The 12,994-nt window shown below is 47.2% G+C and overlaps 1 protein-coding gene across 1 annotated transcript; it reads left to right on the top strand.

The window, feature by feature from the left end:
- Positions 1-3,990: 3,990 nt before the first annotated feature.
- On the top strand, positions 3,991-10,488 carry Krt4 (keratin 4). Its single transcript, XM_003476032.4, has 9 exons — positions 3,991-4,555; positions 6,091-6,305; positions 7,234-7,294; positions 7,675-7,770; positions 8,310-8,474; positions 8,714-8,839; positions 9,246-9,466; positions 9,679-9,713; positions 9,812-10,488. Exons 1-9 carry the CDS (start codon positions 4,067-4,069, stop codon positions 9,997-9,999), a joined length of 1,596 nt encoding a protein of 531 aa, XP_003476080.2. The 5' UTR covers positions 3,991-4,066; the 3' UTR covers positions 10,000-10,488.
- The last annotated feature ends 2,506 nt before the right edge of the window (positions 10,489-12,994 follow it).

The following is a 12,994-nucleotide window of genomic DNA, read 5'->3' as shown; positions in this document are numbered from 1 at the left end:
TTTTAATTATCAGGCTAAAACTCAGCAGTCAGGAGGCCCCAGTAACAACATGTCATTTAGAAATATTGCTTATCCTCTATCAGGAATGTTTTGCTTAGAAATACGAATTTTGGGTTCCTACAAAGAGTTTCTGGGGTGCTTCTTCATGAGTCTGGGTAGGCTAGTATGCTGCAGAGCTCATGGTCCTTCCTCTGCACCTACCATAGCTTCTCTCCTTCTATTTGTGTCACACAGCGGTTTGTATGCTAAATGCAGGGACACATGATGGTAATTCCTGCCACAAGTCTGAGGCAAGAGGATGGAAAGTTTGAGGCCAGTCTTGGCATCCTAAGAGACCCTGTTTTAAAACAAAGGAGGAGGAGGAAGATGAAGGAGAGGGAAGAGAGATGTTTGTACACCTATTTTGTGCAACAATAGTTTGGTGAGGTCAGAGGGGCTGTTCTTCGGTCCTGGGAAAGGGGAGCCCTAGGCACAGACCCCTTGTGACTGATCCCCACTCTTGCTGCCCTCCTGGTCTCCTTCTGAAAATCCTGATGGCTCTTACCTAGGAATCTCTGATTCCCCTGCTCTAGCTCCCAGAGAGTGACTCAGGCCTGTGCGACAGTTGGAGTTGGGTGATTGAAGGGGCCAAGGGCAAAGGCATGATCTAGCTGGGGAGGGAGGGGAACTTTCCCACACCAGACACCAGGTTTGGGGCTGACTGGCAGGAGCCTCAGGATCCATAATCCTAGTTGAATGTGAGGGCTTTTCTCCCTCATCAGAAAGCCCTGGGCAAACACACCCTCCTTTTCTACACCTGCAGCAGCTCGTTCCTCTGTGTTGAGTTTAGAACAATTGCCAAAGGCATAGGGGTCACAGTGGGCAATAGGCAAAGTGGTGTGTGTGTGTGAGTGGGGAGCAGGGGTGAGCTTTTGGCTGTCACTGTCAGATAAAACCTTCTGTCACCCACTTCTGGCCTTGTAGGAAGGAGAATCTTTTCTTATCATAGGCTGTAAAGTGGTCTTGCTTTGAAAGTTCTCCCTTATATCTGCCTTTCATTTTTTATCCTCAGACTGAGGATTTTGGAAATGTTTAGCAATTCTGATTTAATAATAAGACACCAGGATGTAACTTCAGATTAAAACTCCCTATTTGATCTGGCTCTATCACAGGACTTGCAATTAAATTAATTCAAGGGTTATTAATTGGAGAACACAAGACTACCCCACCCCAGAGAGTGTCATACCATAGGGATTACCTGAAAGAATAGGGCCACATACACCAAGCACACAATCTTGTAAAAAGAGTAATGACAGAAAGGAACTGGGCCATGTCAGTGGAACATATGTGTTGTTGGTGGTTCTGTATAAGCTTCTCTCAATCTTTTCTTTCCCCTGAAGATTCTATCTATGGCAGAGTCACCTATGTAAAACCTTGTGGTACAGAAGTTAAAGTTGTAAGCTTTGATGTCAAAGGGCAGGCTTCCTGTATTTGTTACTTCCTAGCTATGTGATCTCAGGCAAGAAAGTCTTCAATCATGACTCTGTGTTTTGTGCCCCACCATCACAAAATAAGATTGATTACATATTATACAAGATTTCTCTGAAAATTCTTCTTCTCTTGGCTTGTTCTTTTTTAAATCCAACACAGACACAACTCTAGACACAGCACTCCTGCAACATTTTCTTATGATGTTGGAGTGTTACAGACATAGGTACAAGATCCCAGGGACAGGTCATGAGCTTCCCTGGGCTTTGTCTTTGCTGATACAAACTCTCCATCAAGTCCTTAAGGGTCTCCATCTTCTAGTAAGTGCAGAGATGGAGGTAACACCCCAGTGACCCTCTTCTTCTTTGGGGAGCACCCTAGGAAATCAGATCTCCAGTGATGAGTCTGCTTTTGCAGCCTCTGAGATGTGGAGTAGTTTTTGTCTTCCTTGCATACCCAGTGCTTAGGGATAGGGTGATATTGGCAGACCTTGATCCCTTTGTCCCACACCAGGTGGCCCAACCATGTTTGTTCAGAGTCTGATTCTGGACTGGCTGAGTCATACAGCAGAGAGCCTGGCTTTATACCAGGCAGCATGGTCTGGTGAGATAGAAGCCATGAGGCCCGAAGACTTTGGGGTTAGACCATGTGGGCTCAAGTCATGGCTCTACCACATGCTATTTTACCCTTTGGAGCATCCATAAGCAGAGCTAATGCTACCAACTGCAGAAAGCCTTTAAGGAGACTCACTGACCTGCTATAAGCACATTGGGTATCCAGTATATGGCTTGGCTCAGGAAATTCTGGTGGGAAGCACGCTTGAGTGTCTAATTGCTTTCCTGGTTGGAAATGGGTCCTTCTCATCCAATAGGAGTGGTCCTGGTTCTGGAATGCCCCCTCATGTGGTGGACCAACCCATTGCTCTAGTCTTCTTTTGTGGACACTTGATGGAACCTGGGACTCTGATCCTCACAGCCACAGCCCCACCACCTCTCCAGTACCCAGAGGCCATCTGAGCAGCCATAGGGTGAGATTAGCCAGGTTGAGGCAGAACAGAGATGGAAGGAAGGAGAAGGAGCTGGTTGAGCTCTTAGTTGTTCTACCTCGTTCCTGGGACCTGGGTCCCTGACCACCCTCTCCTCACCTCAAGACTCACTCTGTCACATGGACGAATCCAGTCACTTTTACTGTGGCCAGCTTTCATTAGCTTAGGCCTGTTGGATTATCCAGATGGTGGCCCCTGGTCTTTCTCAGATCTGGGGCCATTACCTCCATGAAGGACTGAGGAGATGAGGAGAACATAGGTTCATCTAATTTCTCCTAGTAAGTGACAATGACAAGGTCTGGAATGGGAGAGAATGTGTGCCTAGTGAGCTCCTGTGAGGTAGGTACTATAGCTACATTATCTCATCAGTGTAGTCACATTTTATAGATGAATATATGGCTTAGAATTGTTCAGGAAGGTTAGATGATCTGCCTAAGGCTGGACAGTTAGTGGCAACAGGTGAAATCTGAACACAGTTCTATTGTTTTCAGTGGGAAAGAAAAACTGCAGCTTAAAACTGGGATTTTTGCATATATAACTATGTCTCTGAGAAGGGGCCCTTTGGTGTCACTGTTCTGCCAAGGCACCCCCTTCTAAGTTATGAATTTATGTCCTGAATACTGGGGCCATTGTTGGAATCAGAGCATGCTCTTTTTCTGTAGAGCTAAGCAAATCACAGAGCAAAGAAGGGAGCAGCTAGCAGTACCCATCAGCGCTGACTTGGAGCGGGCTCTGCTAGCATTAAGAAAACAAACCCATGGAAGCTAAAGAAGCAGAAGTCCTGAGCAGAGGACCAGGGTCTAAAACAGGAGGTGTGTGCCACCTCCTATCCCTACACAGTACCTGGCTCTCTGCCTGGCTGGTCAAGGCGAGAGACATCTGGATGTTGGCCCCTCTTATATGTGCATAGGGGCCAAGCCCACCTGGAAGAAGAGGAACGGTGGTGACAGCAAGTGTATGCACAGCCCTGACAGTGCACTAAACACTCTGTTAGTCGTGGCCCACCCTGGCCTGGAAAGTGATGGAGGTAAATATTTGTGTTATTTTCAATTTATGAGTGCAGTGACTGAGCCACAGAGGGTGATTTACTCAAGGTGTGCTGAGTGGGCAGTTGGTAGCTCATAAACTTGAACCCAGGCCCTTGAATCCAAAATTCTGCTGTGGAAGACACTGGTGATGTGATTCCTGCCTGAGTAGGGACCACCACAGGGCTACTGAAGTAAGAAAGTAGTAGTGGGCCTGCAGGGAAGGGCCTGGGCTGGGCCTCTGACCTGGGAGTTTCTCCTGGAGGGGAATGGGACAGGAGCCAGGAGCCTGTGGCCTCCCAGTGACTTCTGTAGGTGTGTTTAGTGACATGCTTAGCAGTTGTAAGGAGGATGGGCTGGTGCCAAAGGCCAAGCCCAGAGATATTTTGGATTTTTCTCTTTATACCCCTGCAACCAAGCCCTGCTGCTTCAGCCCATATAAAGGACCCAGGATGAGGGCTCTGGCATTCACGGGCCTGGCCTTCTTACCTCTGTTTGGTAGCTCTGAGCTTGCTCTCCTCTCTCAGCCATGATTGCCAGACAGCAGGGTGTCCGGAGTGGGTCCCGGGCCTTTAGCAGTGGCTCAGCTGTTGTCGGTGGCGGCAAGAGGGTTGCCTTCAGCTCAGCCTCTGTGTCTGGGGGTGCAGGCCGCTGCTCTTCTGGTGGCTTTGGTAGCAGGAGCCTCTACAACTTCAGGGGGAACAAGAACATCTGCAGCGTGGCTGGGTCCCGCCAAGGTGCCGGCTTTGGGTATGCTGGAGGCTTCGGCGGCGCTGGCAGCTTTGGTGCTGGTTTCGGCGCTGGAGGCTTTGGTGGTGGATTTGGAGGCTCCTTCAACGGTCGAGGTGGTTCCGGCTTCCCGGTGTGCCCCGCTGGAGGGATTCAGGAGGTCACCATTAACCAGAGTCTGCTGACGCCCCTCCAAGTGGAGATTGACCCAGAGATCCAGAAAGTACGGACTGAGGAGCGCGAGCAGATCAAGACCCTCAACAACAAGTTTGCATCCTTCATCGACAAGGTGTGTAAGCATCATGTAACCTGGGCTGGAGAGAGGATGCTGAAGCCAGAGCTTCTGTGTCCTGAGATCTCAGATCTCAGCTCCTCTTAGGCAAAAGCCATGACACTTTGCTGGACTTCTGTTTCTACTGTCACTCTGGGTCTTCCTCTTTGCCTCACATTTGTGGGCAGACAGGATGCTCAAGGCTGACCTGCAAGTGCAGCCAGTGGCAAATTGCATATAATGGGCAAATCATTAGCCTTTTTCTGGCTCTAGTAGCCCCAGCTATAAAGTGGTCTTGCTTCTTCTTAGGTTTTAGTTTTAGAAATAACAATAATAAGCATCATCAATTTCACTATTGCAATTTCACTATTTCTTCTGAGGGTAGAAGAAAACTAAACAGGTTTTGCTTATGAAAAAGGAATTGATTTCCATGACAGATTCTGGGTCTCAGTAGAATTTTGGGAAGCCTCCTGACTCTAGGTAAAACTGCTTATTTATGGATCTGTTTGAAAAGAAGAGGAAATGTGACTTTTTTTTCTTCAGTTCTGGGGATTAAACCCAGGGCTTTTGTTAATAGCTACATACCCCAGCCCTTTTAAGATATTTATTCTGAGACAGGATCTTGCCGACTTGCCCAAGTTAGGCTTGCTCCCTTTGACTAAGCGTCCTAGAGCTAAAGGGATGCACTCTCATGCCTGGCTAATGTTCTCTTTTGGAGCTTAACTTCCTTTTTCACACAAGACCTGGAGACTGAAGTTGTGAAAACTCAATGACAGCTAACTATGATGGGTGATAATGAATAGATCATCCTAGAGAGCTGAGTCACCCAAATACCGTGGGGTGGATGAGTAGCATTTGGATTTAGGCTGTCTTGGGTTGCAGGGCATCAAAGTCTTAGGTCGCTTTCCTGTTTGGGACAAAAGAGAATAATCTTGGAGGACAGGCAGACATGAAAGCAAGACTAAGCCTTCTTTAGCACTTTCCTGTTTCCTCTCACTTTATCGTAGCTTTGGTTCAGAAGGTGATCAGTCTCCTTTAGCTGTTTTCTTTTTAATTGGGACGCTCCTAAAGTGGAGATGTCCTCTAAGCTACTTCTTGGCTTCTCTGAGTCTCCTCATACAGGTTCAGGGACACACCACTTCCACTGATAATGAACTTATTTCAAAAGACTTTAATGAAGCATGTCTTTTCTTTGCCTTGGATCAGGATCACTTGAATGCCAAGGCCCCTCTGGTTGTTATCTCCTAACTTCATCTTACTTGGTTAATTAGTAGAAGTTCCATGTTATTCTTTAGTAGCTCCTGTCAGGAGCTCTGTACTGTGTGCTCCTTTCTGAACAGTCCATGGGGCCCTTCACTGACAAAGGCTTGGCAAGGAGGCTGCTATGTGGACTCCAGTGAAAGGTGCCCTAAGAGTTGAAACATGGTGGCCTTGCATGGATGGCTCTTTCCCCACCTGGTTACCTTGGACTGACAGGGCTGATACTGCCCTTGGTTCACCCTCCTGCCTGAGCCTCAGGCCTCATCAATTGGCTGGTTCCCTTTCCAATGTAGGTGCGGTTCCTTGAGCAGCAGAATAAGGTCCTGGATACCAAATGGAAGCTCCTCCAGCAGCAGACAACAACCACATCCCCCAGAAACCTCGATCCCTTCTTTGAAGCCTACATCAGTGCTCTGAGGAAGCAGCTAGATGCCCTGGCCAGTGAAAAAGGTCGTATGCTGTCGGAGCTGAAGATGATGCAGGACAGTGTGGAGGACTTCAAGACCAAGTATGTGAGCAGGAAGTACACTGCTCTCCCCTGTACCTGCTGCTTTCCCATGGCCCAGGCTCCCAGCTGCTCACCAGTGGTTTAGAATCTTAGCCTCTGAAGAACTCCCAAGGGGACCAGGAAGGTCCTCTAGTCTGTCCTCCTATTCCCACACAGTCATGTTTCCTTCCATAGGCTGAGGTGTAGAAACCCCAAGTTGCACTGGGTTTGCCATACACAAATGGGATTGGAAACTGAATGGATGAAAAGCAGAATATATAATAATCAAAAGTACATAGATTATAGAGACCGATGGAGTTGGTTTAAATACTGATTCCTTGTTTATTAGTTGTGTCCTTGGGTAAGTTGCTTATTAGCTGAGTCTCAGTTTTAGAAAAAACTTTAATGAGGATAACATTCTTTGGCTTTCAGAATAGGAATAATATCATTACATTATGGGTTGTGAGAAATAAATGAAATTAAATGAGAGGGAGAAAGTATGTAGCATAGAGCTAAACATAGAATGAACATCAATACACAGTAGCTGTTACATTTCTCACTGTAGTATGGGGCTGGGAAAATAAATACCAACACTTGCTAAACTCACTTATACATCAAACAAGGAGAACTGGAGGTGTAACTTGCACAAATGGGCAGAAGATAGTCCTTCCATGGCAAGAAAATCAATTAGATCCTTGGTGACTTCTCTCCTCACTCCTTATGTCTTGTTAAGTTTTGTTTTAAAACAGTCTTTGTAGGTCTCTGAATAAACCAAGGTCTAGACTATAACCGCAAGGATGGTAATTATTAAGTTACTGTACATTGAATGAATATCATGGGAAATGTAGATAATTGCCAGATATCTCCACACAGATGTTGGAAAATGAATCACAGAGGGTTGAGAAACACTGTCTCATGGTGGACTTCTCCCTCCTGTCCTCACCCCCAGGTATGAAGATGAAATTAACAAACGCACAGCTGCAGAGAATGATTTTGTGGTGCTCAAGAAGGTAAGAAATGAAGAGTAGCAGGGAAATGCTTACAAGGAACCCTCTCCTTTGGTGATTTTCCTTGACTGGAGTCATGAGTTTGTCTAGCTCTTTATCTCTCTCTCACTTGGTGTCATCCAGATCTGTTCTGTCAAAGAAACTGGGTGGCAGAACCAAGTTTCATGGAATTCAGGAATTTTCCCAGTTGTGCAATAAACTTCCATGTTTTCAGGCAGTTGTATGGGCAGCATATGTCCAATGATTGGTCCTTTACCACTCCACCTGGTACTGCTGTATGCTTTTCTTGAATGCAGCTGAGAACACTCTTAATGCCAAATGGTATCCTTCCTCCTGGCTGGAATCCCTGTACCTTACCTCTCCTCCCTCCTCCTCTGTTACAGGATGTGGATGCTGCCTACATGATCAAGGTGGACTTGGAAGCCAAGGTGGACAGCATTAACGATGAGATCAACTTCCTGAGGGTCCTCTATGAAGCGGTGAGGATCCCCTAGCTGTGAGGCTGCTGGTTGGTTGGGAGTCACAGTTCTTACACAAGACTCCTTGCTTCCTTTTGGGGAGTGGCTTCTCAGCGGTGTCCTGCTTGGGAAGGGTTGGAGGGAAATGAGAGATCTAATTCAGACCTTCTCAAAACCAGATGCTGTCTTATACAAAGCTAGATGCCTTATACAAAGCTTGAAGTCCTCCCAAAGAGTGTGTGGGATAGAATTCATTGTGTCCTACCATTTTTCTGGTGAAGTAGATTGGTTACATTCCTTTCCATCCAACACACTGAGCACCCTCTACCTTAGCCATGGAATACTTATGGTTCTCAGGGAGCAGTAAAGACTAAAACATTGTTTTCTGTATTGAAATCACCAGCCACTTGATTTTTACTTAGAAACTTACTCCTCTTCCCACACAAAGGGAACAGTGACTCTGCTTCCATTTGCATCTGTAACAGAGCCATTTGCATGACAACAGAGATCTGGTGAGACAGACTTTCCTGGGGAGCTGATGTGGGACATTTTCCTTTCAGGAGCTGTCTCAGATGCAGAGCCATGTTAGTGACACATCTGTGGTCCTGTCGATGGATAATAACCGTGACTTGGACCTGGACAGTATCATCGCTGAGGTCCGTGCACAATATGAGGAGATTGCTCAGAGGAGCAAGGCTGAGGTGGAGGCCTGGTACCAGACCAAGGTGGGTAATGGGTATGTCAGGGAATGAGGTGTCTCTGGGACTCTTCTTTAGTGACCGTGAACAGGTGATCATCATCTGGAACTCAAGAGCAGTCAGCATTCTCCCAGGCACCATTGTCCCTGTCTGATTTGGAATTGCTTGATACTTTGTGCTCTATTGTGTGTCACCTGTGTGTACTCTTGCTGGACCTCTCCCAGATACCCTTGACCTCTGGTTCTTTGTGTCTGCTTGGGTAATAGGTCCAGCAGCTTCAGACCTCAGTTGATCAACATGGGGACAATCTGAAAAGCACCAAGAATGAGATCTCAGAGCTCAACAGAATGATCCAGAGACTGCGGGCAGAGATTGAGAATGTCAAGAAGCAGGTGGGCACTACTTTACCCCTGCTGAAGTGCAGGCCAAGGGTACTTTATGGTGCACAGGCAGATAGGGTACTGGGCCATAAGACCTTAAACTTGTCTTCAGGGAATTTAGCTCTTTACACATGTCACATCAGCAGTGTCCTAGCTGATGTGACATGTCACTTTAGTACACAGATTTCCTTATTGTTCTTTACTGTTTTTGATCATCTTTATCTTATCAGTATGATGGGGGCATTGGTGGGCTCTAGCTGGAATGAAGGAAACTCTTCAGAGTTAGGGGAAGTAGTGAGAAGAATTCAGATAGAATTCTGATGCCTTAATTCAAGGATAGTTGGCTTAGGATAAGGGACAGGTGAAAAGATCCTGAGAGGAGGGCACTGCTGCTGACCGTCCATTCCTTTGTTCACAGTGCCAGACTCTGCAGACGTCTGTGGCTGATGCAGAGCAGCGTGGGGAGCTGGCCCTCAAAGATGCTTACAGCAAGCGCACAGAGCTCGAGGCTGCCCTGCAGAAGGCCAAAGAGGAGCTGACCCGGATGCTGCGCGAGTACCAGGAGCTCCTGAGTGTGAAGCTGGCCCTGGATGTGGAGATCGCCACCTACCGCAAGCTGCTGGAGGGCGAGGAGTGCAGGTGAAGAGGAAAGGCAGATGGGAAGCTGAGGCAGGAGGAGACCCAGGGCCCTGAGCGTGGGTCTCTCATGGGCTGGTACATTAAGAACCAAGATGGTACAGTTAACAGTGTTTCGCTCAGCTGCTTAGGGGTAGGATAGGTGCATGAGACTGCTTACTAAGGGAAGCATAGCCCTTGGCTTGCTGTGACTCATGGCCTTTTCTTCCCCACAGGATGTCTGGAGAATGCCAGAGTGCTGTGAGCATCTGTAAGTACCTTCTGGCCCTGCCATGCTGTCCCTTTACCCTATTCTGGCCCGAGGGCTCAGGACAATGTGGGGTTAACTGTCTTTTGCTTCTCCTGCAGCGGTAGTTGGTGGTAGCATCAGCACTGGAGGCATCGGCGGAGGATTAAACATTGGCGGAGGATTTGGCCTGGGCAGTGGTTTTGGCTCTGGCTGTGGAAGTGGCTTTGGGTTTAGTGGTGGGGTCAGTGGCAGTTCTGGCAACAAGATCATCTCTACTACTTCCCTGACCAGAAGATCCCAACTATAAAGAAGATGAGATCTCCACAGGCCCCAGTGTTCACCTGGGCTGGCCCTCACGTCCTCACTTTGCTTCACTTCTATCCTCCCTTCTTGGTGCTTGTCTTACCAGGGTCACCTCCACTCTCCCCTGGGCTCCCTCTGCTCCAAGGTGCTCTTTGTGCCTAGGACATCCTTGGAATTTGGTGACTTCTTCTCAATTTGGGCCTCAAGATCCATCTGGAATGGGAACAAGAGCACTGGCAGCTTTCACCTCCCATGGACAGAGGAGAATATGATCAGGAGCTCCATCTCTAGGACTTTCAAGGTTTTACCTGTCCCCATCTCAGCCCAGTGCTGCCCTCCATCAGATCCTGGATATCTGTCAACATCAGAAACCCATTCTCCATCACCTGGCAGCACTTGGCTCTGCAGGGTTAGGATAAGAACTGCTCAGTGTCCTATTCAGCTCTTTGTATTCCTTCCATACAACTTCAGATGACTCTTCAATAAAATGCTTCTGTCATTCATTCAGAGCAATTGTCTTTGTTTGATGGGGAGACATCTCTAGAATTTCATCTAGTTAGGTGAAAGTAGAGGCTGAGGTTTTTGAAGGATATGTTTGTACAGACCAAGCCATCTACTAATTTTTCATATCTCTTCCTCATTGCACAGTTTATCGAGAGTAGAGTACAGTGTGTGGAGCCTGAAACTTGCCTACAGAGGAAGGTAGATTTAAGAGACAGCTAACAGTTCTACAAAGGTTTCCCAGTGTAGAGTAGCCTGAGACAGTACCGTCTCAGGGCTAAGCCTGGAGGTAAAGCTCAAATGTGGAGATGGGGGCGTCTCACAGATGTGACAAGAGGTTGTCTGGGTTGAATGCAGAATAAGAGTTGTAGAACTTATGGTGAATGCTTCTATCCAGTGTTTAGCTAGATTTTGAAACTTGATTCCAGTGGTCCAACAGGGCTTTGACAAGGCTATGGTTGTTGAATAGACAGTGTCATGGACATTGCAAGCCTGTTGTTGCTCACTTCCTTACCTTCTTTAGGCACTGGGTTATGTCTGGGTTGCTGTCCCTGTGTGTGGGAGAAAATGGAGAAGAAGTAAGTTTTCTGGAGCAGTAGAGGGGAATCTTCCTGACTGGCACAGCCTCAGAGACTCTGAAGGTGGGAGAGGATAGTAGGGGAGCATTTGGGTGTCACTTTGGAGGACACCCTGTTTCTATCCTGGGCCAATTCTAAGAGTAGCATAGTCTCCCCTTTTCTACAGAAATACTGCATGGCTTTACATCTGCAGCCAGACCTAAATCCTTTCTGCTACAGGTGTAGAATGTATTCTTTCTCTTGATTGCAAGTGGTGTTTCCCCTTGGGCTTATGGGAGGTCATTCTGACTCCAGTTCCTCAACACAGTGTCCATGAGGGCCTGATTGTGTACAAATGGGACCTCCCCATGGGGCCTCTGAATACACCTTGAAGAAGGCTCAGAGCTGCACTGCTCTAGGAAGCCAAGGGCAGAGAGGCAAGGGTTAATCTATAGGGCTTGTGCTCTCAGTGCAGGGGCCTTCTGCCAAGAGAACTGGCTCTCTGGGCCAAATGGCTCTGTCCTACAAAAGCCCAAGCCTAATCTCTCCATTGTTTGCTCTGGGCATATTGCCCCATGTGTTAGATCAGGAAACATTTGTGACTTTTGTAGCTAGTTGGGCAACTTTGACTTCTCCTACCACTGCACTCCTGTTCTGGGAAAAAGTCCAGTTGGCTCATTATTGAGTTTCTGAGTTCTGGGGAAGAGAGAGAAAGGTTGGAAGCACCAAGACCATCCATCAAAACCACAGCTTTGATGGCTACTATTTTTCTGCTCTCTGAGCAGGGAAGTGTGGGAGTGGTCAGCCTATGTGGGCTGCTGGGTCTCTCAAGGCCTTTTCAGTTGCACTGAAAGATTTGCCCAGCAAAGTTGGTTGCAGATGAAATTTGTGTCAGCGTGTGTCCAAATTGACATGGTTGGTTATATTTGCAGGCAAGTGGCTATGTGTGCCAGTGCCTTTTGTTTATATATAAGAAGGCTCCTGTTGGACATAAAAGAGGGACTCCGTCCCCTTCCTCCAGCTGTGTTGGCCTTTACTCCCACTGAAGTCCAGGGGAGTGGATGCAGGCCAGTGGTTAAGTGGTTAGGAGCTAGTTAGCCCTCAAAGATGACTGTTTGGGGAGAGGGGAAATGCACTGTTGAGATAATATGGGTGTCCAATCCTCTCAGATGCTTTGAACTGAGTTCTGCTCAGCAGTTCATGTTTGCGGCGACTAGAGAGACATAGTTGCATTACCTGCCTGGTGGAGGCCCCATGATCTCTTTTATTCTAAATCTTTCCTTCTAGGTGTATTGAAGTCGCTTTTCCCAACCAAATGACACGTGAGTTGGCATGTCTTCAATTCGACCTATAGGGCTCATCTACCCTGACCTGCACCTCCTGGGCTCGGGCTTTCAACTCTGGTCATAGTTCCTGCAGTGATTTGGCTCAGGTCCCTCCTGGCTTCTAAGCCACTATTACACTGGCATCACTCCCCCTTCCCCAAGACCCTCTGTTTTAGTCAAGTCCTCTCCATTCCAGAAGATCCTTGATTGACACTTCTTAAGTCTCCTTCTCCTGTGGCAGTAAAACTACAAGGATATAGTAAAGAGGGATATACTTGGCAATGTTTCACTGTGGGATTTTGGTTAGCTTTGGGGTCCAGGCTCTGTATTCTAAAGCCAGAGGATCTCAGAATAAGGCTTTTTTATTTTTTACACCACCTTTTGAGTGCATGTTCAGTTATTAGGGCATCAGCTACCTATGGAGGTAATTGAAGGAACTGTGCCCCTACGTGCCCCTCAGGACATGGTCATAGTGGGCCAAACCAAAGGATAAAGGGACAGAGCAGGCTGAAAGAAAGAAGCTATTTTAGCACTTGCTTCAGATTTTTTGGTTTTATATTATTATTTTTTGTCATATTTCAGGTAGGGATTGAGTAGTCATCTCCTTATCGCATAG

Source organism: Cavia porcellus, unplaced genomic scaffold, assembly GCF_034190915.1.
Source record: "Cavia porcellus strain 051 isolate PalLab524CR breed Dunkin Hartley unplaced genomic scaffold, mCavPor4.1 scaffold_8, whole genome shotgun sequence".
Classification (NCBI taxonomy): Eukaryota; Metazoa; Chordata; class Mammalia; order Rodentia; family Caviidae; genus Cavia; species Cavia porcellus.
Note: the sequence above shows the minus strand (reverse complement) of the source record. Positions and strands in the feature narration are given on the sequence as shown.

Coding starts and splice junctions, on each gene's coding strand:
- Krt4 (XM_003476032.4), top strand. CDS start 4,067: ATGATTGCCAGACAGCAGGGTGTCCGGAGTGGGTCCCGGGCCTTTAGC. Junction 6,306..7,233: donor GTGGAGGACTTCAAGACCAA/GTATGTGAGCAG, acceptor CCTCACCCCCAG/GTATGAAGATGAAATTAACA. Junction 7,295..7,674: donor ATTTTGTGGTGCTCAAGAAG/GTAAGAAATGAA, acceptor CCTCTGTTACAG/GATGTGGATGCTGCCTACAT.